This window comes from Hemicordylus capensis, chromosome 3 (genome assembly GCF_027244095.1).
Source record: "Hemicordylus capensis ecotype Gifberg chromosome 3, rHemCap1.1.pri, whole genome shotgun sequence".
Taxonomy (NCBI): domain Eukaryota; kingdom Metazoa; phylum Chordata; class Lepidosauria; order Squamata; family Cordylidae; genus Hemicordylus; species Hemicordylus capensis.
In genome coordinates this window covers 308,609,551-308,637,291 of record NC_069659.1, presented here as the reverse complement: position 1 = coordinate 308,637,291, position 27,741 = coordinate 308,609,551, and the positions used below count along the sequence as shown (strand labels likewise).

Genomic DNA, 27,741 nt, shown 5'->3' with positions numbered 1-27,741 from the left:
GAACCTTTTTTCCTTTACCTGGAGGCATGGTAACCTCTTCTGAGAGGATTTTGATATATTGTTTCTGGAAAAGCACTATGATTAGAAAGGAACTACACCATGCTTCAGCAGTCACAAGCCTGAAAAATCAGCCCCTCATTGGCCAGCTAGAGAAATAAAAAAACTCCTTCCATATATGGTAAGTGCTGAGGAAAGATCATCCCATTCCCCAACAATTGGAAATAGCTATAAAGTTTTAAACTAAAAAGGGGAAAGAGTGTTGCCCAACAATGTGCTGATTTGATCTGATGCAGAGTCTCAGACCATTTTGCACCAAGATCCTGCTGCTGCAACAGAGAAATAAGCTTCTCACTTATATAATGTAGCCCAAGCATTTCCAACTGTGGGTACTTGAAGAGCTCCCAAGGCATACTCCGAGCACTTCTACCTCCCCTCACTGCAGCTGCACTATTTGTTTCACATATAAGGATTGTCATTTTGAAACTGTCATGTCCTGAAATAAACAGGACAAGTAAACTTATGAAAACTGCACACACAAAATCTCGGGGGCGGGGGGTTACCTGAGCTGAGTGTTTGCAACTGAAGGAGTATGCTTGTTTTTTAAAAGGTTGGGAATGGCTAGTGTAGTCTGTTCAATTAGTCTGTATTCAGTGTGATTTAAGATAAAGGCTTAAATACTATCGACAGATATAGATTTCTGATGTACAGCCAAGTCTTCTGAAACTTTCAGTTCAGTCTTCCCTCAGATGAAACTTCCAAAACATTGCTTTGTATACACATGTTTGCTGAAAGAACATATGCTAGCTTGTTTATTATATTATCTGTTCACTACCCATACACTACCTGTACTGCTTAAGATCTTTTCCTCACTATAGAGAATGTCAAGCTATAAAAATTTTAAGCTTCCTCCTGCCCTGTTCCTTTTAAGGTGCATTAAAGGAAAGTTACAGTGTTGAAAAACAGAAGAGGAAATACCTTTTTAAAAACCTTTCCGGATGGCTGGATTTCATCTTCCTCCTTTAAGACTTCTCGTGTTCCCAGAAGCTTTTTGTCCTTAAATTTAGTTTTAGCATACTTGAATGCTTTGTCTAGTGTATCACATCCAGGATATAACACAGATGCTAAGCAATGCAAACTGTTCACAGATCTGTATGCACTACCCGGCTTGTTATTCACAGGTTTAGCTTTAATTTGCCTTGCCTTCGCTCTGGCATATCTTGATCCAGAAAATATATACCATGGAATATAGGTAAGAATTGTGTACAGCAATATTACAAAGTTTATAATATGAAGGAGGAATGGATTGATACTATGCTTTAACTTCATTGCATCCATCTGTGAAAACTGTAAGCTACTCAGATGAGCTTGACAAGTATATCACATAAAGATCAACAAAGTCCTGAAACACAAGAAGAAGAAATATTAATAGCATAATATTGTGATCAGAAATAATCCAATACACACTTAGGTTTTGGAGCCAAGCATCACCACCACCCCTTTTAAGCAAGTGTAATAAATATATACAAGGCCAAACATAATGGTTAAATGTTTGAGCAGAGTTTTTATGAATGAGGAGGCCTCAGATTTTATTCACAATTTCCCTCCAACGCAATGTTGCTTGGAATAACTCACAAGATACATGTCAGGTGACAGCTGGAAAAAGCACCCCCACCCCCGCCCCAGCCCCAACCCCAACCCAAGTTTCAGATCAGCAGTCAATCAGGGTTATCAGTCCCGGTAGAATGAACCCCTATTAGACTACAACTCAAAAGTAGAAGGGTAATGCTTTAATTACGAACAACTAAAATATCACAACACTGTCAACAAGCTTTTTACCTCCTGAGAACTCTTCTTCAGGCTGGATGTTAAGCAACCCTCAGGAACACATTTTCAGAGGGGATCAGGGCAGAAGAGGAAACGAGAGAGAACTGACAAGAATTGCTTCTCTCCCACTGCAAACATGAAACTTTGTTCCATGTACACATTCTTATGTGTTACTGAGGTTTGTTGTAAAGCACCCAGAGAAGCAAGTTTTGGGCAGTATAAAAATATGTTAAACAAACAAACATACATACAATTATGCACGTTATGGAGAAAGAAAATAGAAAAACTTTTGGAACAAGGGGATATCCCATGAAACTGTCAGAAAATTTTGAACAGACAAAAAGTACTTTTTCTACACAGCACATATTTTATAGAATTATCTGGCTACCAGCTGCGATGGCTTTAAAAGGGGGCTTAGACTTTTTCTCCAGGTATTTGTCTATTACTGGCACCTAGTCTTGATGGATATAGGCTACCTCATATGTCTCTGAGTACCAACTGCGGGGGATAAGGGACATGCCCTTATCTCTTGCTTGAGGGCTTCCCAGAGGCATCTGCTGGACCACTATGGGAAACAGGATGCTGGACTAAGTAGGCCTTGAGCCTGATCCAGCAAGACTCTTATGAGATGTCAGCTATTCCAGTATTCATATTTTCCACTTACCACTTTCTATCTTAAACCAGGGTCACTTATTTTTTTTTAGAGTGGTTAATTTTGCAAGTTTTTTCTCACAATGAAGAACTATGTTTAGGAACTTACTTGTTCACTTTGGCTACCGAGCCATATTGCAGCTTTTAACATCTGTTTAAATTCACTGGCAGAAGTTGCACTGGTGCCTTCTCTAGTGACTGGAAAGAGAAAGAGAAAGAGAAAGAGAAAGAGAAAGAGAAAGAGAAAGAGGAGAAATATGTTTTGAGCTAGCAAGGAAACATTCAAATGCCTGATTAATATAAGGGAATGCTATCCCTTTACAAGTCATACTACATTTTTAATACTAGAAACATGTCTTATTGTTAACTGCCATAAGTTCTTCAGAAGCTGGTGGGATAAAAGTTTGATCAATAAATGAGACTGCAAATTTAGAAAATATCTGTAGATTATTAGAATGGGCTGAAGCCTGCCTGACACTGGTGCAACATTGCACTGTGGTGCAACAACAGTGTACAAGCCATTTATTTATTTTCAGAATTTATATTCCACCTTTTCCAAAATGGTCCAAGGCAGCTCACAAAGTACAAGAAAATACACTGTATTACAACTAACATGCGCACACAAACCAGTGTTACAATATAAATTTTAAAAACAGAAAATAAAGTACAATTAAAACAGCAGCAATAAACACATTTAGAAACTTACAGAGAAGGACCGTCACTAAAGCAATTAAAAATATGGAGAACTATAAAGTAGTTTTTGAGCTATACTGAACTCTTTATCCAACAGAGTCATCCAATTCATGGCATTTAACTGCAGCAGTTTGGCTGTGTGGGACAGTAGTTGGTCAGCTTATTGCAGAAAGGATTTGAATTTGAAAATTCCCCTTCATCATTTTAAAAAAGAAAAAAAATGAAGGATTGTTGTAAGATTATGTCTCAAGACATACAAGGTAGTAGCATAAAGCTCAATGACAATTTTTAATACTGGATTATTTCTTTTAGCAGACAACCAAAATAAGAATTTAGCAGGGTACTTGTACACCTGGGTTTAAACAATCATAAGAATCCTATTCAGACACTACATTGTACATGAAGTCAGGAGTCTGTAACATGTATATGTGTATTAATTTTAATAGTGGATGATGGTGCAGGTCCCTCAAATGCATGGGACAGCTAGGAAGTGCACATGCATTCAATGTAACATATTAAGAACTGCACATGCATGCAAGTGAATAAGGCTAATGTTTGGTCCTAAATCCTTTTTCCAGTCAATCGTTAGCCCTGCCTGTAGGTCTAGCAATTCAGCCAGCATTGCTAGATGGTTGGGTGGTGGCAGTGGGAGAAAGCAAGAAAGACAGGCCTCATTTAAACAGACATATATAAAAAGGGAATATTCTGACAAATCTTCAGTTATCTTTCGCAAGAACAAATATTTGACTGAATCAAGTTTTAGTTTGGCAACATCCAGATTGGACTACTGCAATGTACTCTACGTGTGGGGCTGCCCTTGAGAACGGTTTGGAAGCTTCAGCTGGTCCAGAATGCTGCAGCAAGGATGCTCGTGGGCACAAGTTGCTTTACGAGTGTCACATCCAACCTGCAACAGCTTCATTGGTTACCAGTCCATTTCCAGGTTAGATGCAAGTTGCTAGTCTTGACCTTTAAATCTCTACATGGCTTGGGGCCAGGATATCTGTTGGACCGCATTCACCAATACCTACCAGAACCCTCCATTCATCTCAGGCCCTGCTCATGGCCCCGCCACTAACAGTTCTGGTTGGCAGGGACTAGAAACAGGGCCTTTTCGGTTGTGGCCCCTCAGCTTTGGAATGCCCTCCCTGAAGAGATTCACCATGCTCCCTCCCTCAGTGTTTTTAAAAAGCACACATCTTTTTAAAGAGGCTTTTTAATGCTCCATCTTTGGTTATATCTGGTAGGTTCTTTGGTTTTTGTAATTCTCAATTTTTAGCTTTTAAAACAACTTTTAATTTAAAAGTTAACTTAATTCTGATTGAGGTTTTAGCCTGACTTTTAACTTGTTTATTAAATTTGGTTAATTTTATTACTTTTATTTTACATTTTATCTATTTTATTGTTGTGAGCCGCCCCGTGCAGTAGTGTACTGGAGAGGCAAGGTATAAATATCTTAAATAAGTAAATAGTTTACTAATAGGACACACTAGACAGATTCAACATCAAGACCTAAACCAGAGGATTTTCAGGCTAGATCTCAAGCTTGAACAAGCACACATGCACGTGCACACACACTACAAACTTGTGATAATGGCCCCATGCTTCTGGTCTTCAAAATGACAAAACAGCCCAACAACTGCAGCAAATATTTAAAGTTTAAAACACTAAACCAGTGGAAAAAGAGTTCAGCTAGCCTCTTATCTTGAAATACAGATAATATGCAGTGGTGAGGGAAACGATTTAGCAGCCAGTGTGCTCAGGGTACAGGACTCCTTCCTAACACCCTATGCTGAGAACAACTAGATCCTTTGAATATTTCCCAAATCTTATCTCTGGGGACACGTGTCTCCTCCAAGAAAGTTCATACAATTGCAAGCACCCCTTTTAATGCCTCCTTTCCAGTCTAATTGTGTGCATTTTGCAACACTTGTGTTTATAGACTGCATGGAAGGCCCTAAAATGGACCCCTGCATGATTTTAATTTCTGAAGTGGCTGCTTCTGAATTCTTAGAAGAATGCCAACAGTTCATATGGCCTAAACCGCCCATGCCAAGAAAAGACGACAACCTGGAGTGCTATTTTAGATTTCAGCAGTATGGGACAAGTTTCAAAGACACTTTGAGTAGTAATACAACAAAGTAATGTATTTAAGAGCTTAAATGTATTTATGTGCTTAAAAAATAATAATAATGACAGCCAAAATTATAGATGTTGCTGAAGAATGGTCTTAAAATGCAAGCGTGAGGGGAAATGGGGAGGCTGTCCACAAACCTGCCTAGAAGACATTCCTGGTAGTACAGAAGCACGGTTGGCCCTTGTCTCCTCTTAAGGAGTCTCATACAAGTTTTCTTTTACTAAGGAAATCTTAGTAAAGAGTAAGTAGAGTTGGTCTTGTGGTAGCAAACATGACTTGTCCCCTTAGCTAAGCAGGGTCTGCCCTGGTTGCATATGAATGGGAGACTAGAAGTGTAAGCACTGTAAAATATTCCCCTCAGGGAATGAAACCACTCTGAAGGCCAAAAGAAACATTGGTCTTACCTGTGAAGGGTTCTTTTTCGCAGTGTCTGATTTTATCCTAAATAGTGGGTTGTGAGTTCAAAGTTGTAAGCCCATATCCGGTAGCTAGGTAGGCAGAGCCCAATACCCCAGTTCCGGACTGTTGAGCCAGGCAAACACATCTGTCAGAAGGAAAAAACCTTAAGAAATATATGAGAGAGCAGAAAAAATAGATGAGTAATGATCTTCAAGAGGCTGGACAGGGACCGTGGCAGGAGCCATACAGAACAGTCCTGAGATCCAGAGAGGCCATAAGAAAGAAAGAAACTGTACACTGGGAGACAGCGGCTCCCACTACTGCGCCCATACCAAACCAGAGATAAGATATGCAGTCCGCAGGAGGGCCAGATAAAATCAGACACTGCGAAAAAGAACCCTTCACAGGTAAGACCAGTGTTTCTTTTTCCGCAGTTGTCTGATTTTATCCTAAATAGTGGGACATGCCCAAGCTGTGAGAAGATAAAGGGAGGGAGAAGCGGACGCTAAACCACCTATTGTAAAAAATGGTACTGGACATGACTGCCCGTTCAGCCTGAGATGTGGAATCTCGTAGTAGCTGGAGAACAGAGATGGAGGCCTATGCCGTAGCCGTATAGATAGCCTGCCTGATGCATGACCTGGAGTGATGCATTTGTCGCAAAAGCGGTTAATGTGCTAGTGTTGTGTGAAGACAGTCCATGAAGGCACAGAGTCTTGGACCCAAGGAGATAGAGGCCCTTATTCACTTGGCCAAGTTCGCTTTAGAGACCCAGATACCCATGACTCTGGGATGGCGACCAAGTGCGATGGGGATGAGTTTGTTTCAGGTAGGTCCTGAGGGCCCTACAGACAACTAAGAATGCAAGGTTCAAGTGCAGGATAACTGCCTCCTCTGAAGAGGCAACAAGAGTCCTAGTGCTGTGCAGCGCTACTAGTTCCTAGACCTTTACACTGAGGGACAAAAACTAGAAGAGGACTTAGTACGGGAAGATCCTCAAGAGGACTGAACTGATGGGCTGATGGAGAAGGGCGTGCGAGAACAGTGAAAATCTAATTTGGATCTCAGTACAGAGATCTGTGGAAGGAATAGGGGCCGAAGTGTTGGCACCTTACAGGAAAAAGACTGAGATACAGATGGAGCTTGGAGCACCTCCAGGAAAGAGGACTAAACAAAAAACAAAAAAACCGAGTGAGGTCCAAGCGGATAGCTTGCAGTTCCAAGAGGTGGATATTCAGCAAGGACTCCCTGTGTCACCAAGGGACCATGCCAAGGAGAGAAGCAGTGTTTCCCCAGGCTATCAGGGATCGCTTCTATGGCCACCATGATCCTGCGGAGGTGAGAAGGGCAGCCCCCCAGCAGCGTCTGAGGAAATCCACCAGCTTAGGGGCCGAATGCCCTCCGAGATGAGTGTGAGCGATTTGAGAGCCTTGGAGGAGACGAGCTCTGGAATGGCCACAGGAACCTTGGGGGGAGCGGGACAGCCAGTAGAACCACGGGGTGATCTCCAAGCAGAGGATCATGGATCCATGCGTTGAGACATAGTGGGGAGATCCATGTATAGGTCAGAAGCGGGCAGGCCTGATACACCATCTGGCTATGCATACTAATGAGGGTGAAAAGATGCCCTGAACCATGATTAAGAGGGCTCCAACAATATTATTATTATTACTACATTTATATTCTGCTCTTCCTCCAAGGAGCCCAGAGCGCTGTACTACATACTTGAGTTTCTCTTTCACAACAACCCTGTGAAGTAGGTTAGGCTGAGAGAGAGGTGACTGGCCCAGAGTCACCCAGCTAGTTTTATGGCTGAATGGGGATTTGAACTCGGGTCTCCCCAGTCCTAGTCCAGCACTCTAACCACTACAACACGCTGAATCTCAATATCAGAGATTGGGAGAGACCCAAGTCGCTCCACTGCCTATTGGCAACAAGTCATGGAGGTCTGATCTGAAGAGTGCTTGCACATTCCTGTGGACCTGCGGAAGAGAGGCGAAAGGTATGCACAGATCGGCCAATAGGGATGCACGTGAGGCTCCTTCTCTTGTATCCTGCATATGAGGGCAACCATTATCTAGGTTAGAGCCCTGAACGAGAGGAGAAGCCGAAGTGCATAGTAGTGTATAGGATGTGTCTGCCCATAGCCTGGAAGCGTAGAAACTTGCAGTAGAATGGATGGATGGGGAGCAGACGCAGGACTCCGATAAGACTATGGATGCTAGAAGACACCTCTTGTGTAGAGTCTCCAAAATGTGACGAATGGATAGCATCCGTAAGGTTCGCTTCCAGATGAAGCAGCTGGGCAATATAGATTGAGCACCGCTCTCAAGGGCTGTCTGGGGCATCAGGAACGAAAGGAGGGGAGATTCCCTTGAAGTGCTTCACTGAGGGAATTGGCTCGAATGCGTGAATCTGATTCAGGTGGAAGACCTGGCTGTGCGGCTGAACCGTGACTTCCAAGAGGATGTCGTGGGAAAAGGCAATCCCAAACCCAAGAGGCCACAGAAGAATGGCTCCAAGCTGTGTGAAGGAGGTAGCTGGCCTCCGGCGGAAAGGAGGCAAAGATTTGGACTCTGCTGGACTCCAGTCAGAAAGGCTACCTGGAAGCCTGGTTCCTGTTGTTTCTTTGGAACCGTTGCTGTTGGCCCTGTTGGCGCCAGGTGTATCCTGTAAGACCTATGGGCAGGACTACAAACCCATGCAGCATTGGAGAAAGGTAGGAATATGGACCTGTAGTGGTGAAGATGACCTCAAGAGAGGGCCCAGACCAGGGGGGGAAACTTAGCCCATAAGGACTAATATATTGACCATAAGCACCTCCTTACCACCAACCCCAGCAGGCAGTGACCGAGGGGCATGTTGCATGCAGTCTAGGCCAGAATGACGGCAATGCCACTGTTCTAGCAAGGTTCATAATGTCCTGTCAAAACTGCTTGTTTTCCAGGTAGAACAGCTGAGGAGCTCCTTAGTCCGTGTTACAGCAGCCCTCGCCAGGCAGAGTTAGCAGAAAAAACTGCCTTAGTGACCGACAATACGACGTCGTGCACCCATGGATTAGGAACTAGCACCGATAATCTGAAATGCTGGGTACTCACCATCCTCCTCGTCCATTAACGTGGGGCGCAATTGTGCCACAGGGCATCTAGAACATAAAAAACCTAAGAGAAAGGTAACATCATCTGGAAGTACATACAACCTATTGGTGGTTGGGTTCTTGTTTTCGTTTGTTTGTTTGGGGAGGAGGGGTGGGGGGATAATATCTTGAAGTGCTTACACATCAAGTCTCCCATTCGCATGCAACCAGGGCGGATCCTGCCCAGACAAGGGAACAAGGCATGGTTGGTACCACAAAACTAGTACTCTCTGTCTATGTCCTTAATGGCCCAACTTGTGTGAGCCAAGAGCACTACACATCTGCTTGCTGGACAAGCCTAAATGAGCTGACTTGAATGAGTCGCTCTCCCTCCTAGAACATTTCACCCTCTTTAGTAGAAGAGGGAGCCGAGGAGTCCTGAAAGTATCAATATATTTGCATTTTAATTATATACTTAAGACGCTCCGCACAACAACCCCGTGGAGAAGGTTAGGCCGGGAGAGAAGTGGCTGGACCAGAAACAGCCAGCCAAAGTTAAGGCTGAACTCGAACTCAGATCTTCCCAGTGCTAGTCCAGCACTCAAACCAGTACACCATGCTAGTAAGGTGAGTATAAATCAGGAGAGATATCTGGAGGAACCCGTGTCTAACTAGGCGGGAGAATAAGGGCTTCCTCTGAGACAGAGGTAGGTTAGTTCTGGAAGACCTGGGAGCAAACTGATCACCTTCGCTAAAAGGGAGGGAAAAACCAAAGATCTATTGGCCTGAGCAGCACCCTAAAAGGGGCAGAATTGCTGAGCCATAGGTCAAATTGAAGCGCGAGCTGCATTCAGCAGAGAACTGAGGGAAATGCAGGCTTACTCACATCCAGCAGAAGCTGCTTTGCTTGACCCCTGCCATTCCTGATTGGTAGCAAACTCGGGCTTGTAATGAAGAAAAAGAGCCAGCACCCCTTACTACAGCCCCTTGAGCTTGATTCAAGGCTGGAGGGTGTCTGGAAAAACTCTGATGACATACCGCTAGCAAAAGCCAGCACTCGCTCAGCCAGGCTGCTGGTGGTTTCACTTTCCATTTGGTCATCCGAGGAAGGTTTTTTGCACTGCAAAGCTTTGTTTTGCAGCTTTTGTTTTCCGTTCTTGGGGAATTTAGCCTCTCCCCAGGAGTTCGCGCCTTTCTGGTCTCCTCTTGGGGAATTATGAGGCAAGCCTCCACCCCTATGGCCAATCCTGTGCCGCTTGCGCCTTTTCTTGGGGAATTATGAGGTAAACCTCCACCCCATGGCCCATTTCTTGCTGTTTGCGCTGGTTTGGGGGGAATTACGAGGCAAGCCTCCACCCAAACGGCTGGAATTGCAATCCCCAAAGCAGGGAAGATCCAGTCAAAAAACAAAAGGATCATCAAAAGGTGGGCGAGTGTCTGTGTCTGGCTTTGTGCCTGGGGGGGGTCCAGAGTTGGAAATCAAAGGGAAGACCCTCTGAAAGGGGAACCCCCAAAGTCCCCTGCATGTTTGGGAGGGAGGGAGGTAGCCGGGGGAATTAAATTGATGTCACTTAGACAAAAAACAAACTTTAGAAAAAAGGGATAGCCACAGGGAGTCCCTACCTGCCCTAACATGCAAAGGAGAGACAAGGCAAGGAGAAAAAACCAGCCTGAAGAAGGAATGTAGCAGAGCTCTCTCAAAGGCATGCTGCTTGCCTGAGGCGAGACAGGAAGAACTGGGGTATTGGGCTCCGCCTACCTAGCTACCGGATATGGGCTTACAACTTTGAACTCTACTTCCTGTCTTCCTGAGGCATGATCTGGAACACAACCCACTATTTAGGATAAAATCAGACAACTGCGGAAAAAGGTTTCAAGTTCCCTCCCTAGCTTCTCCAAGACAAGGCTGAGAGAGATTCCTGCCTGCAACCTTGGAGAAGCCGCTGTCAGTCTGTGAAGACAATACTGAGCTAGATAGACCAATGGTCTGACTCAGTATATGGCAGCTTCCTATGTTCCTATGAAATTCATACTTTGGTACAATTCAATGAACTCTTTTTGGGAAAATGGATTCTGAAATTGTATGTTCTTGGTCTCATTTAGCTCACAATCACTGTGCACTGTACAATATACACCTTGGGATCACATTGATTAAGAATGCAATCCCAAATACATGTATGGGAATGTTCTCCTGAAATCATTAAAATCTGTTTCAAAGAAAATGCATTTAGGATCCTAGCACAAGAGTTAATAAAAAGAAAAAGCAGAAAGAAATCCACATCATCTCTTCAAATCAAAAGAACGTCAGTAACCCAAGAGTTCTGGGAAATGTCTTTACTGTTGCTAGAGTTAATCCCTGTTATACAATATAATTGGTGATTGTCAGAGGTACACTTGTTAATTGGGAAAGAAAAAATCCATTAAAAAATGTGTTTACCGAATAATCTGATAATCTTGTGATTCAACTGTTAGACTAAAATAAAACACAAAGTATCAAGTCAAAGAAACCTTAAGTGACTTCTCATTTTTGTAGTTGGTACCGATGTGACAGCAGTTTCCAGGTGCTTCAGTCTCAGCTAGATCTGTCACAGGCAATGCTGGAGAAATCTAAAGGTGAGAATTCACAGAAAAACACAAAACAGTTACCAGAAGCAGAACTAATTTGCTGATCTCTCACTTAAATAGGTGAGAAGTTGTATCCGTAAACTTTTCAAATTGCATTACAGCGTTCTGATACACACAAAATACATACTTCAGCATGCCTGTTCAGAAAGATTATTCCCAGCAGTCCATTGACCACTTTGTATTTATATCCCACTAAGAGGGCTCAACAAGCCCTCAGGGAGGCTCACCACAAAAGTAAAAAAACTAACTTATCAAAGAGAGAAACTGCATGTTATGTTGAATGTGTAGTCTGCCCAGTCTGTCTTGAGTCTGTTTGAACTTACAACATTGGCTGTGATCTTGGTGCCAATGGCAACTTCACTATTTGGGCAAATAGCAGCTGCAAGGGTACATGTGCATGTGTGGCGGTTTTCATCATGATCACAGTGTGGGAGGGAACGCAGTTTAAAAACCTCTGCCTACACTACAGTCCCAGCTGTGTTTATTTTTCTAAATAGCTTCGGTACTCTTCAAATCCAGCATCTCCACATCTTTCCACAAGCCTGATTAAACCACTTGTTTCCAAAGCCATAAGAGTCAGTTTGGTGACAGACTGGAGAAAACCCAGGTTCAAACTCTCACTCACTCCATATCACTAATTCTCATCTAGTCTACTTCTCAGGGTTGTTATGTAGTTAAAATTGGAAGTAGGAAAAGAGCAAGCCACCCGAGCTCCATCAGAGGAGGACAGAATAAAATTTCAATAATTAAAATAAGGTGAGCGGATATAACAATTAGGAAAGACTAAAAGCTATTGAAGGAAACTTTAGTGTAAGAATTTCTTTCTGGAGAGCAAGAAGGCTCTTAGTTTACTAAATCTAACTGAAATTGTCATGGTACAAAGGTTTGGGTTTTAGTATAAAAATCCAGAGATTTTTGCTCTTTTTTCCCCCCCACAAAAGGCTGTTCTGAATGCTGAGAAGTGATTTCAGCTTGAGATAAAACTGGAATTTATTAACTGGTTTCCAATAAAACATTCACATTGACAGTTTTCTTTTTACCAAGATGAACATACTAACAAGTTTAAAAAGCATTTTTTGCAGCTTCTGGCTGGGGACTGCTATGACTGCTTTAACCAGCTGCATCAGCCTCAGTAGAAACTGCATGACATCTGTCATGCAGTACCCTAGTTTGCAGGTACATTGTGTTTGCTGGAGTTTAGTTTATTGTTTATTTATTTGATTGATTTCTATACCGCCCTTCCAAAAGTGGCTCAAGGCAGTTTACACAGAGAAATAATAAATAAAGAAGATGGATCCCTGTCCCCAAAGGGCTCACAGTCTAAAAAGAAACATAAGATAGACACCAGCAACAGTCACTGGAGCTCCTGAGCTGAGGGTAGATAGGGCCAGCTACTCTCCCCCTGCTAAATAAAGAGAATCACCACATTAAAAGGCGCCTCTTTGCCAAGTTAGCAGTTGCCTATGTTGGCCGAGGACCAGGAGAATAAGCACAGCAAGGCTTACAGATCATGACTCTCAGCATCGCTACTTGAATCCCAGGAAGTAGATGCAGTCAGAGTGTTTTCCCCACTTCTGCCCCAACCTGGGCAATAAAGACCTAAATACTATGACAAGTCCTGGCAAATTCAAGGCATTACTACAATAGATTCTATGGGACTATCTTTGAGGTGTGTTTGGAAACAGCAAATAGCACAGAATGCAGAGGACTGGCTATTGAAAAGGGCCAGTTAGAGAGATCTGTACTGCTTTAGTTTGCTGATCCAGTTCAAAGAGAGCTGCTTTACTAATACAAATGCAACAAATGTTTATATACCACTTTACCACAAAAGTTCAAAAAGTGGTTTGCATAGATATATGTTGCTATGTTTTTTTAAAAAAATGTTTTTCTTTTTAACGGACATTTTACCTTTGTTTATATCTGGTTGTAAATCGCCCAGAGATGTAAGTTTTGGGCGGTATAAAAATATGTTAGTTAGTTAGTTAATTAATTAAAATATAATTAATTTAAATATAAATTAAATAAAATAATAAATAAATAAATAAATAAATAAATAAATAAATAAAATAAAATAAATAAAATGGTTCCCTGTCCCCAAAAGGCTCACAATCCAAAAAAGAAACACAAGAGACACCAGCAACAGCCACTGGAGGGATGCTGTGCTGGGATTGGATAGGGCCAGTTGCTTTCCCCCTGCTAAATAAAGAGAATCACCACTTTAGAAGGGTGCCTCTTTGCTTTGTTAACGCCTCAAAGTTATCCGAGGAGGCCTTGCTTCACATGCCACCAGAATCTCCTGTTTGGTGGGTGTGCATTACTTTGAAAGCCTTGTCAAGGGTAGCAGCCACTCTATGGAAATCCCCTCCCAGGGACTCACATCAGACCAGTTCTCCCCCATTTTTCATAACAATTTAAAAAAAAAAAAAAAAAACCTTAACAGAGCAGTGATTGCTAGGCCAGCAGACGTTTGGGGGCAATTTGTTCTGCTTGCACTCTTATGGTGCAAGCAGTATTGCTATTTTAATACATTACTGTTTATATGCCATGTTTGTTTTCAAGACTTTGAATTGAAAGTTCCTTTGAGGTCCTAAGCTGTTAAACAGAGTATACATTCAACACATCACTAGCTAAACAAAAAGTAAATGTAAAGACACACTCTTGATCATACAGATTAGCAACAACTGAGCTAAATACGGATTACAGCAGCAATTCTAACTCAAGGAGTGTACCCAAAGAGAGTTCACTGTCACAATTCAATGTCCCAGGATATAGTGACAGGCATGACTAAGCCCATTGATTTCAACTGGCTTAGGCATGCCTAACTCTTCACAGGGCTCAACTATTAGAAGGGTTTTTTTAAAGGAATTGTCAAATTGTGGATAGCTCCATTAATGGCTATTAACCACAACAGCTAAAAGGAAACTCCGTATTAAGAGGCAGTATACCTCATAGAACAGATATTAAGGACAAGGTGTAGGATCACCATCAACTTAATGTCCTGCTTGCAAGTTTCCAAAGCAACTTGCTGGCCAGTGCTGAAAAAGTAATGCTAGACTAAATAGATCTCCCTGGTCCAGCAAGACAACCAGACATTCTTACAACTTGCTCACACAATCCCCCTGGAATTCAATGGCATTTGATACCTAACCCTAGGTTCTTTTTCAGATTCAAGCCCCACTGATTTAAGTGGAATTACTTTAGAAATATGCTTAGGATTGCAGAATGGCAGCTCGGAGTGCACAGTTTCAGTAAATACAACTTAAAGCCTAAACATATCTACATTTTCCTCCAAAGCAACTCCTACTATTGCTAATGGGACTTGTTTTCAAATAAGAGTGCACAGAACCACGCTCCGCAATCTTAAGGCCACATACTTCAAAGAAAGCATGCACAGGATTGGGCTGCAAATCTCTAGGTTGTGCCCATTTGAACCTAATGGGTACACTCTAGAGATCTGAAGCCCAATTATATGCATTCAGTCTGCAGAGCTAGTGTGGTGTAGTGGCACTGGCTAGGATGTTAGACTGGAACCAGAGAGGACATAGGAGTCTGAAATATAACACTGGTCTATCTAGCTCAGTATTGTCTTCACAGACTGACAGCAGCTTCTCCAAGGTTGCAGGCAGGAGTCTCTCTCAGCCCTATCTTGGAGAAGCCAGGGAGGGAACTTGAAACCTTCTGCTTTTCCCAGAGCAGCTCCATCCCCTAAGGGGAATGTCTTATAGTGCTCACACATCAAGTCTCCCATTCATATGCAACCTGCTTAGCTAAGGGGACAAGCCATGCTTGCTACCACAAGACCAGCTCTCCTCTCCAGCTCTCCCAGAGACTTGAATTCAAAATGCTACTCAGCTGCAATGCCCACTAGGTGACCCTGGGCCAGTTATCTCCACAACCTAACCTACCTCACAAGCTGCTCAAAGAATAAAATGGGAGGCGGGAACCATGTAACCCTTTCTTGAAGAAAGGACAGGCAAGAGATTACTAATTAAAGGCTGCATAGTTTAAGTGTCTTATGGCACTAGTAGCAGAGTAACTACAGCTCCAAAGAGTTATAATCTAATAATATTCTGAACATTAAAATACATACTAGAACAGTAACATTAGATTAAGACGCAAATATGGCATGCATCTCCTGCAACCTAAAACACAAAAATATTATTGATCGGTAAAGGTTTTGGACCACACTCTAAATGATGTAATCTCCAGAATTAATCATTTTGCTATCTGGCAACTGTTACCGAGTGGTTACTGCAGCTTAGCTACATAGTTAAGCCTAAATCCAGCGTTGCTTAGAGGAAAAAGATGTAGAATAACTGGCTTCAGTCATTTTGGGCAGAGCAGAACAGAAATCCAAACATTTCAACAGAACCAGTTTGCCAATTATCCAGCTCATTGTTTACCATTGAGACATATTCATTATACAACTATTTACTTGATACAAACTTAATTTTACTACCTGCTGAACTTTTGCATTTGTGTACTACTAGTTGCACTCCAAGACACCACTGTAAAACAAAACCAAAATATGTCTTATCACCACTTTATCAAACAGGAAGTCAATCATTATGGGTAACCAGCAAACATGCTTGGTGTCCTTATCCCAGAAAATATAGTCATCTGATTCACTAAGATATAACGAAGAAAAACACTGGTTTATACCCTACCCACCCACATACAAACTAAATGCTGCATCCATTTTACCTACATGCAATCCTATGCATGTTTACTAAAAAAACAAGTCCCACTGAGTTCAAAGATGCTTATTCCTAAGTGTGCACAGAATCTAGCAGCAATTACAAATGTGTGAAACGCCAATGTTTTAGTCCAGAACTAAGTTCTATGCGGGCACCATTCCTTCTTGTAGAAACTAAACTATCAATTTGCAAGGGGAGAGGATTACATCAGAAAAAAACGGGATTGGGAAGAATTGGAAGGGGGAGAGTATCCATTGTGTTTTAAAACGCAATGATTCGGTATTCACCAGATCCACATTGTTTATAGGTTAGTACCTTGAAATGCGATTCAGCACAATGTTTTAAGACTTCTCAAAACTTAAGCGCTCTAAATTACCATGGAAAAACAATCGCCCTCTAGCGCTCACTTTTCAACGGAGAACGCGAATATCCATTAGCTCGAACGCGACGGCATGTATATCTTGCCTCGAGAACAGAGCCGGGGCGGGAGGGCGCAGAGAGGAAAAATGCCTAGCGATGCTTTGCGGGGAGTCGAGTCTCTCGGGCCGTTTCCCGGGTAACGGAGGAGCCGCGACGCTTCTTACTGATCGCCGCTCCTTGCTTGAAACAAGCCTTACCTGCAGTGATCCCCTGGGTAGGCAATCAGCCTTCGTCACGTCCCCCCCACCCACCACCCCACCCGACGTGTGCACCGGACAGATCTCACTGCCATTCACTTTCTTTAGCTCGGGGGTTAAAACCAGCCGTAGGAAGCGTTGCCGTGGAAACGGAAAATCCGCTTTGTGACGCTCTTCTACGACTCTCGCTTCCCTCCGCCCCCTACTTGTGACCCAGACCAAAGCAACCGCTCTTTTTCAACACGCCCGAAGGCGACTGACGGCCCGCCTATTTCCGGGCCCAGCCCTGGAATCGGGGAGTCCCCGCAGCCCCCTACCCCCAGTAACTCGCGACAGAGGTGGCTAAAAGAGCACCTCCAACAACCACGCCTTGCTACTTCAGACGCATTCCACAGGAGTTTATAAGCATGGCTTGGCAGTCGAGTTCGGGCCGCTCTCACTGTGGAAAGGTGGGTCTGCGCGTGTCGAATTGGAGGGCGGGGGCGTGAAAACAGCCTCGCTCTTCCAGCTTTCCTCAGCTCTGCAACCGTTTCCCTTGGATTATTTTAGAAGTACAACCCACTTCGCATACCTGACGATTATGTATCCGGACTGCACTTTACAATTGTACTTTACAAACTAGAGGTTCCTCCAGTTACTCCAACGTCTAACTCGCATCTATATGGCATTGTCTGTTCAGAATCTTATTTTCTTAATGAACCTTTCACAAAATGAACGCACCTGAAGTTGTGAATACTGTACAAAAGGAGTCCAACTATCCAGTGATAGCTGGCACTCTGTCCTCAAAGGCATACATTCCCATGTTAACTTCAATTCCAAAATTTTAGGCTGCAAATATTTAAACTACAAAGTTAAGGAGAAGTAATTTGTTAACAGGATATGTATAGTATTAATACAATCAAATCAGCCTTACATCAGGTTTCACATTCTCTCAAGCTTATCCTTGCAAATAATGGGATATATGCAAGTAAACAAATTGTCTAATAAGATACTAGATGGGGTGAGAAAAACATCTTACTGAGATCCCTTTAAGCAAAGCGATAGACAAAATAAGGAGTGCATTTCTTTGAAGCTTTATTAGGAGATAGTGATTAAGGCTGCAATCCTAAATAAAAAGGTAACGTGTGCCATCAGGTCGATTTAGATCACCTTAAGTGGCACAACAGAGAAATGCTTGACTAACAAGCAGAAGGTTGCCAGTTCGAATCCCCGCTGCTACTATATCGGGCAGCAGCAATATAGGAAGATGCTGAAAGGTATCATCTCATACTGCGCAGGAGGCAGCAATGGTAAACCCCTCCTTTACTCTACCAAAAAAACCCACAAGGCTCTGTGGGCGCTAGATTGACTTGATGACACACTTTACTGGGGAAAAGCCCCATTGAATTCAATAATAATAATCAAATTTATTCATTAGGCACCCCATATCAAATTGTTCTCTGGGAAACTCACAACAGAGGATTAAAACACATACAATTCATACAGTAATTCAGTAGGCCTTGCTTCCTTAGCTAACATGCAGAGAGTTGTGCTGCATATATTGGCTGCTGCACAGAAAGAGAAGCATAGAAGATCAGTGATTGACTGCCATTAGATCTATCAGAATTCTATTGAGCTCTTGATTGTACAAAAATGAGTGTTCATGCAAGGTGGCAGTGAGCTCTTATGTTTTCTGATTTAGTTTTCAACAGAAATTGTATTTTAAAAGCTCAGGTGTATCATATCAATATCAAGAGTTTACTCTTCATTTCTAGCACTTTCATCCTCACCTTGCTTTCTGTTTTGATACAGGAAGAAATCTAATTACTGGATGGGATAAGCTTTAGACCTGCTGCCTGGCATGCAAGTTAAAGGTACTGAGTCGGGAAAGACACAACTATTTCAGACAAGTGGTCTACTTTGCATTCTGTCAGCAATAGCAGACAACCAGATGCAGGGCTTAAGACTGGCCCATTTGAAATGCAGGAATTCAGCCCTGGAAAACAGGGGCATAACTATAATAGGGCAAGGGGAGACAGTTGTCTGGGGGCCCACTACCTTGGGCCCCCCCAGAGGCAAGTCACATGACTGACTCCCCCAGCCGCCCCCCCGGGCTGCCTTCAGTTGTATTCATGCTCCGAAATTGATGTGAGTGTTAAGACCTGGAGCTAGCAGAACAGCATGTCTTTCTCTAGTACCATTAAATGAATTCCATCATCCACAATTTACAAAACCTTAAAAAAAAAATTTAGGATGATGTTCTATTGTGGCACACAGGGGATATGGAGAGATATATATAACACATTACTATGCTTTTCGTTACCACTATTCAGCCTCTTTACTTCATGAGCTGAGCTTCAGTAAGGGGGGGCCCATTTTAAAATCTTGTCTCTGGGCCCACTCCAACCTTGCTACACCCCTGCTGGAAAATGAACTAAAAGTGTCACTGAGCAGTTTGCTGCAGTCTTAATATGACTGCCCCTCTATAATTTCGCATTTGTAGAGTGTTTTTTCCTATACTATTACTCAAGTATTTGGGACTAGAAGATCTTCCATTAAGATGAGACTTCCAGGTCTCTGGAAGCACTGCTCACTTTAGAAAGTAATTACTGACCAGATGCCCAAGGGATCCCATAAATCCAGCAAGATCATGATATTCATCCCTGTTAGACAAGCAGTTGATGGGATCAAAGCTATGTCAAGGCAACTATGTCAGAGCAGTTGTCCTGCAGACTTATGGGCAGGGCAGCACGTGGGGAGGGAAATGAGGAAGCTATTTTCACTTTACTCACTCCCCTCTCTGCAAAAATAGTTGTCCTGTTTGTTGCCAGGAATATGTGCCAGAGAGATGTGCAGCCCTCATGGACATATTTCAGGAAGCAATCAGTGCTTCTGCAAGTGGAGGAAAGAAGCAAAAATCATTTGATATCACTCCCTGCATGTTTGACCAGTCACTATCCATCATGTCAGCCAGTGTCTCTAAAGACTGAGGTAATCACTACTAGCCAGCCACAAAAAGGTTGGACCTTCCTTTAATTTACTCTTTTAAACTGAAATTTTATGCTGTGGTCTCTGTGGCAACTCATCCCACAGATTAACTATGTATTGAGAAGTGTAATCATTTTATCTGAAGTAATTTTAAAAAAAACCTGAAACCTACTGAAACTAATCATCCAGTTTGGCTAGATGATTCCAAGTTCTCGCATTTGGAGAATAAGTAAATAATTGTTTATAAGTTTGTAGCCAATCATCTTCTAAATTGGAAAACCCAAGCTTTAACCCGGTAAGAAAGAGGCATACCACTGGTTACTGGTTTGCATTTCTTATACTTTGTTTAGTTCTTCCCTATGTTTTAGAAATTCTAATCCAATTTAAAATAAACGTTTGCAAACAATCTTCAAGGGCTGTTCCTTTGCTTCTGCTGCAATCCATGTACTACTACAAATATTTATACACCACTTTTCAAAAAGAGTTCTCAGATGTTAATAGGGGAAAAAAGATGGTTCCCTGACCCCAAAGGGATCAAAATCTAAAAACAAACAAGATACCTAGCAGCAACCACTGGATGAATGTTGTGCTGGGGCTGAAGAGGGACAGTTAAATATAAGAGATCACCACGACTTTAAAAGGTGCCTCTTTGCTCAAGTAGGGGAAATTTGGGGATTGTCTTATTGATAATTACTTCAGTTGAAATAATTTTACTTATTAATGCTGTGCATATGGTCAATGGTCTGAACACTAAATTACTCACTAAATACTGTTTGAGATGGAGCAACCAATACTGTATGAAATGCTAGTGAATACATCTATTAAACTAGGTTCAGTCTGTTTGATAATTTTCCAACTGATATCTTAACATTTTTACAGAACCACCATTGCATCTGACCTTTTAAAGAGCAGGAAAGGAAATGCCAAGAGTTACCCAATCAACCAGCTTTATTACGGTCCAAGACCACCATAAGATAGAACAGTAGAGCATGATTCAAACACACATTATGGAACAGTAGAGACATATTACTTGAAAATTACTACTCTAATATTATGAAGCTATATTGTGATGTTATAAAGCTGCTACCCTTAGAAAAGACGATAGCTATAAGATTAAGCAGCTGTATTAAAAAAAATTAAATACTATTTAAATAAAATATTTAAGTAAATTTTTTTTAAATACAGCTGCTTAATAATCTGATAGCCAAGAGAACTGGACCAGCAAGAGGGACTTGCATCCCTTCTTACTCAAAGTATCCAAAATGGGCTGTGGAAAACTCATCTTCCTGTAATCAGGGTAGTGTGAGAGCATCAGTCAGCACAGCCAGAGACACTTCCACTGCCAATCCTAGATGTCCACTGCCTGCTACAGCAAGCAGCAATACACCAGCCAGACACTGGCAGTGGGCATAACAGTGGCCATTCTTTCTAGTAGTGTGAGGGCCACTCGAAATAATTTCATGTGCCACTTTGGGCATGCATAGTATAGGCTGCTGACCCCTGGTCTAGCCTGTTGAGAAAGTCACTGAAATCTAAACTGAGGAAATTAGTGGATTAGTTCAAACATAAACCAACCCGTGTTTTGTTTGTCAAACATGCTCTGTGCTTGTGTGCTCTGCTCGCTCCTCTACTTCCCAATTCATGGTAATTATTTTTTGCCCAGTTTGGGTATCACTGAAAACTAGTCATGCAAGCCGAGGAAGAAGCCCATGTTATGTTCACCATGGCAAAACCAGTTTGGCCATATCATGTCTGAATAGAACTAGTGCATCTGCAAATCTTACAGATTTACTCTATTAGTTTTAAATTAGGCTTATCTCACATTTACATATTCTAAAAAGAGTAAAAAAAAGGAAAAAGCCGAGGAACAAGAGACATCAAGAAAAAAATGGGACTACGACCAAATGTAAAGAAGACTAAACTAATGGCAACTGATAAAGCAACCAGCCTCAGAACTGATAATGAAGACATTGAAGTTAGCTTCTTCATAGCTTCTACCTTTTAGGTTCGACCATCAACAGTAAAAGATTCAGCAGTCAAGAAATATGCCACAGACTAGCACTTGGTAGGGTTGCAATTAAGGCCTTGGAAAGGATATTTAGATACTGTGACGTTTCTATACCTACAAAGATTAGAATCGTCCACACAGTGGTTTTTCTCGTGACACTCTATGGATTTGAAAGCTGGACTTTGAAGAAGCAGGATAGAAAAAGCATTGATGCTTTTGAACTTTGGTGCTGGAGAAGACTTTTGAGGATACCATGGACAGCCAGGAAAACAAACAAATGGACCATAGAACAAATCAATCCAGAATTTTCATTCAAGGCACAAATGACCAGACTCAAACTATCATACTTCGGACACATTATGTGAAGACCCAGCTCCCTTGAGAAGTCCATAATGCTGGGAAAAGTTGAAGGAAAGAGAAGAGGATGACTAACAGCAAGGTAGATGGACTCGATTACAACAGCAATGAATGAACCACTGAGAGACCTTGAAGGCCAAGTTGAAGACAGATCATCCTGGAGAGAATCTATGTCATCAGTAAGAGTCGACACCAATTTGAGGGCACTTAATCAAGAAGTGCCAAAGGATGAGTCACATATTACAAAGATGGGTTCCTGTGTTGCCACCATATTTTGGTACTAGTTGGGAGGACATCTGAATTTGTCAGAACATGTTGGGGCTAGTTAACATGTTATAACAAGTTTGTTCACAGGATATAGGAAGCTGCTTTCTACCAATTCAGAACATTAGTCAATATAGCCCAGTATTGTCTAGACTGATTGGCAGCAACTTCTACAAGGTTACAAGCAGGAGCCTCACTTAACGCTACCTGGAGATGCCAAGGAGGAAAACTGGAACCTTCTGCATGCAAGGCAGATGCTCTTCCCAGAGTGGCCTCATCCCCCAAGGGGAATATCTTTTGGTGCTCATACATGTAGTCTCCCATCCAAATGCAAACCAGGGCAAACCCTGCTTAACAAAGGCCAAAATTCATGCTTTCTACCACAAAACCATCTCTTCTCCTTGTTCCTGCTTTTCTGCTACATAGTGAGGAAAGTCTCATGATCAGTGAGACTCACTGTAAGGGGGTCAGCAGGGAGAGCGGGCTTAGCTCTCTCTCCCTGCAAACAATCAAGGCAGCAGCCCCTGGGTGGCTGGATTGGCAGCCCACACAACTGCCAGCTCCGTCATGGAGCTGGTGGGGGCTGTGGGGATTGGGGGCCGCATGGCCCCCAGAAGTTCCAGGAGGCCCTGCGCAAGCACATGGAGCATGCTGGAGAGACCCCCCAGCGGTCTCAAGTGTTGCGCTGCGGCAATACACGAGCAAAAAAATGCAGTTAACAGAACACTTGCTCTGTTAACCTCATTTAAGGTGAAGGCTACTTAGCGGGTTACCCGCTTTGAGGAAACTGGGCTTGCCTGCGAGCCCGGTGGTTCTCACGCTCACCCAAAAGTGGGCTAGGCTCCCTTAGCCCACTTTTGGCTGATCGTGAGAATAGCCTCGTTGACTACATTTCAGTATTGTCTGAAAAACACAATAAGCCCAAGTCCTGGACTATAATTAACCAAGGCTTCTGAGTAATAAGACTCACACGCAAGGGCCCACAACAAAATGTTGCGGTATATTCCTGGTGTGCATGTGTTACTTGAGGCTGTAGCTAAGAATGGTAAAACACAAGTTAGCAGAGGGTTCCCTACTCTAACTTTGCTCTTATTTCATGTGCAGCTTTTCCCTCCTTCATGGGGAGGGAGGCACTGGTGCTCAGTCCCAGCTCCTTTTCATCCAGCCCTAAAATTTTAAGTGTTAATGGCTGGTAAGCACTGTTCCCTCTAAGGCATGTGCACACTCACATGTTTTTTTATGTTCACGCAGTTAATTTTAGATCCTGCTCAGGTTAAATCAGGAAGGCCCCACTCTGAATGCACGTGTGCTCCACTGTTTCATCTAAGGCGTGCATGCGTGCGCACACACAGGCTTTCTGATGTCCGCTCAGTTAATTTTAGATCCCGCTCAAGTTGAATTATGAAGCCCCACTCTGAATGCATGTGCACGCACAGTGCCTTGATTCTGATGCCCAGAGCAAACTCATTCCACACAGAGATAAAAAGAGGCACTACTGCTGGTAAGCCAGCGTGGTATAGTGGTTAGAGTGCTGGACTAGGACCTGGGAGACCCAAGTTCAGATCCCCATTCAGCCATGATACTTGCTGGGTGACTCTGGGCCAGTCACTTCTCTTTCAGCCTAACCTACTTCACAGGGTTGTTGTGAAGAGAAACATAAGTATGTAGTACACTACTCTGGGCTCCTTGGAGGAAGAGCGGGATATAAAATGTAAATAATAATAATAATGAGTCAGTTTAATTTTTTCATCAATATTTGCTGAGATTGTAAGGAGGGAAAAGGATCATGGAATGGGTTATATCTAACTGTGGACTGTGTGTGTGTACGCGCGCGCACACACACACACACACTGTTAATCCCCCAATCAAGATATGTCAAATCCTTTTCCCCTCAAGAACAAAGCTATAAAATGGCTGGTGAGCAAACAAGAGTGTTAGATTTCCCCTTCAGAAGCACGAGTTGTGATGTGCTTGAAGGAGTACTTTTCAAGTTGAGCAATTGCCCACTGTTTTTGTTGAAGCCACTCCATTCCATTAGCTCCACCCACTTTGTCCATTAACTGCACTCTGAGCACATGAGCATTCTGTCTTGTTAATTTACATGGAGGCAGTTTTGGCCCCCTTAAGTTGTTGAACACTGATATCTGCAAGTCACCCTGAGTCTCCCACTTCCCTGCAGGTGCTCTGGTTATGTATCCACAAGGATTATAGCATTTCTATTTCTTTCAGAAATACTATATAGCTATTACCCAAAAGCCTTGGTTAACTGCAGTCCAGGAATCAGGTCTGCTATTTTTCCAGACACATTAATAACTTTCTAACAGTACAGAAAGATGTGGTCTGTGTAGTAGAAAAGCAGGAACCATCTTTGCTGTAACGTGCCAAGCAGCCCCAACACTTGTATCTGTGTTATAACTCCCACTGGATGTATTCTTCCAATAAGAACAGAATCACATTCTTAAGTTTCACATCACATGTGTACAGTCCGGAAACACAAAGAAAACTCTAGTACTAAGCCTTGCAAATATCAAGGAGGGCAGATTATATTACTTAGAGAGTATTGTCATATCCAGAGTGTCTAGGCTGTTCTTACAAAGGGCCACTTGGTAGCTGGCTAAATGAATTTTTTAAAAGGAGTGTAGTTCCCAATTCTGGGTTTTCAATTGTGTTTCTGAAAGTGATCAAATTGTGGGACAGGTGTAGAAGAGAGATTAACCTCTGTGCCTAATGCTCACCAGGGTGGTAGATCTGTACCTTGGCAGTACCACTTCAGCCTGCAGGTGGGAGCTCACAAGCTGGAGTCCTTCCCTAACATGGAAGTTTTACAAGTGAAAGAGTTTGAAAGGCTGAGCACTGAGTCAAGTTAGCCTTGATCTGCAATCCAAATTTAGTATCTCAAAAAGCACTAGCAGTTAAGTTACGTTTCCAAATATTCAGAAATTTCAGTTGGTGCAGAATGCAGCTGCCAGTACTCTCTCTGAAACTGCTCATTCAGAGTATATTACACCTATTCTGAAAGCTGCACTGGTTGCCAATTTGTTTCTGGTTCCAAGGTGCTGATTATTACCTTTAAAGCCCTTAAGGTATGGGCCCTAGATACCTGAAGGACCACCTACTTCCAAGGGTTTCTGCCCGCCCAACAAGATCATCAGGGGAGCCTTTTGCTCCATGTGCTGACACTGAGACAGGCTAGATTGTTGTGCATACGGGACCTTCTCTGTTGTTGCCCCCGACTGTGGAATGCTCTCCCAGTGAACATTCACTCTGTGACAGCTGTGGCTGCTTTTAAAAACCCCTCAAGACTTTATTGTTTACTCAGGCGTTTACCTCCTGAAGGCTGCCAGGTTTCTCTCAGCTTTCTTGTATTTGTTTCTTGGTGTTTCAGTTTTAAATGCAACTTTTATGAAATGTTATTGTATTTTAACTTTTGCAAACCACCTTGAGATGTTTAATGAAAGGTGGTATGAAGATTGGACAAAACCAACCAGTACCATAATGTAGAGCACACAGCTTTTTAAAATACAAGCACAACATTTTCTTACATCTCTGTTCCCACATTTGGGACACACTACCATGGAATACTCTTCCATTCGAGTGCAACAACACTGCTGAAGAACTTGGGGAAGGAATCAAACTTTGGATAAAAGAAAAAATGAGAAGCATCAAGCTTGTACTGTTTTACTTTTGGAGTGTGCAAAGGCAAGGTTTGAGGTATTCACCTACGGAGAACGAGTACAAATGAACTTGGATCTAATGCACAGCATGCAGTTCAATTTTCTTTATTGCCAACAAATACTCCAAACCATAAATTCCTCCTTGACAAACAAAAAAGGCATGCCATCAGGTAGCCACCCTATAAACATAATTCATTAGGCTCATGTTCTCCATGAACACAGATGCAAATACATACAACAGTTAAAAGTTTTGACTGGAAAGTGGGTTAGACCAGGAGCTGCACATTCCATAAGTCACCTATTCTAGCAATCTACTGCACAGACCCAGATAATCTAAGCAGGACTGATATGCATAATTTCTAGATGCCTTCAAGCAAAGAGTGAGAAGTGAATGGAACAATATAGGTTGATGCCTATGCAAACTCCAGTTTCATACAACATTTATAGGTGTACACAGTTCAAAATTGTATGAGTGGTAGGAAAAAACATCTCATCAGCCTAGATTTCATCCATATGAATGTCATTTTGATGCATCCTTCCTACCCATTTGCTGCAGTTTGGTCCCAGCTCAGATTATATACAGATGTGGAGAAGGGAAAACAGAAATAGTTGTATATAATGGTAATTTCACCTTTGGTGGTGAAATTACCATTATTTATGGTTCAAGCTGTTGAAGGAGTTCTAGCCAAAGTTCATACCAATCATTTATACAGCACTACCAATGTATGCTGTGTTCTACGGAGTTTCTAGGAGTAGATAAGGAAATATTTTTAAAGGCCATCTACTATTACAAGTAGAGATGTGAAAAGAGATTTCCCCATATTTTATCCATGGATGCTAGAAATACTCTTACTACTATTTCATTTACGACAGGCATCCCCAAACTGCAGCCCTCCAAATGTTGCTGAACTACAACTCCCAGCATCCCTGGACACAATTTTTTGTGGCTGCGTATGCTGGAAGTTGTAGTTCAGCAACATCTGGAGGGCCGCAGTTTGGGGATGCCTGATTTACGACTTTGAAACCTTAGAGATTTCAGAGGAAGACCAACACATGCACACACGGTACTATGGCAATAGCCCTCTCCCATCTACCCAAACACTCTGAATATGCAGAACACTGAAGGGCAGTGTCTACACCAGGCCTGCTCAACTTATACACCCCAGCTGTTTTTAGACTACAACTCCCATAATCCGCAGCCATGGTGGGCAATAGCCAGTGATTGTGGGAGTTGCAGGGCAACATCTGCAGGAGGGCTGAAGTTGAGCAGTCCTGGTCTACACTAATCTCTACATAAGGAGCTACCCCAGTGTTATTCACTGTAAAGCCCAGGAGCCTGATGGCTCCCAACAACCCTTAGTGCAGTTCTCCAGTGGTTTATTGGGCCTGTGCAAAGCTTCAGTTGAAGCTGAATACTCTGCACAGTCCATCCCCCACACCATGCAGAGCAATGTTCTCTAATTTTCTTCATCTGTGTACAGAACGAATTCTGTTCTGGGTGGCAGTATCAGGCCATTGCGTACAAATGTGTATTCAGAGCGGGACCTTCCTGATTAAACCTGAGCAGGATCTAAAAGTAACTGAGCAGATATCAAAAACATGTGAGTGCACATGCACCCCTTAGAAAGAACACTGATGAAGAGGCAACTGTTCCTGCTGTTTCTACTGTTGACTTTGCCCAGCATGGGTAGGGCTACTTTAATAGTAATGGAGCCATCTTGAGTCACTGCACCACCTTAGAAACCATACAGC

General features: G+C 42.6%; 1 protein-coding gene across 10 annotated transcripts in view; it reads right to left on the bottom strand.

Moving 5' to 3' along the window:
• ACSL3 (acyl-CoA synthetase long chain family member 3) overlaps nt 1-27,741 on the bottom strand; it is a 99,981-nt gene that overhangs the window by 69,215 nt on the left and 3,025 nt on the right. For 3 of the 10 annotated variants that reach the window (XM_053306738.1, XM_053306733.1, XM_053306739.1), the window contains 3 exons: nt 11,289-11,387; nt 2,585-2,673; nt 976-1,399 (listed from right to left, as the gene is read on the bottom strand). In XM_053306738.1, the coding sequence (XP_053162713.1) occupies nt 976-1,335 (360 nt within the window). In that variant the 5' untranslated portion in view covers nt 1,336-1,399; nt 2,585-2,673; nt 11,289-11,387. Of the gene's footprint in view, nt 1-975; nt 1,400-2,584; nt 2,674-11,217; nt 11,388-15,864; nt 15,914-16,478; nt 16,686-16,719; nt 16,801-27,741 lie in introns of those variants that run through there. The other 7 variants (XM_053306735.1, XM_053306737.1, XM_053306736.1 and 4 more) reach the window with 7 other exon arrangements.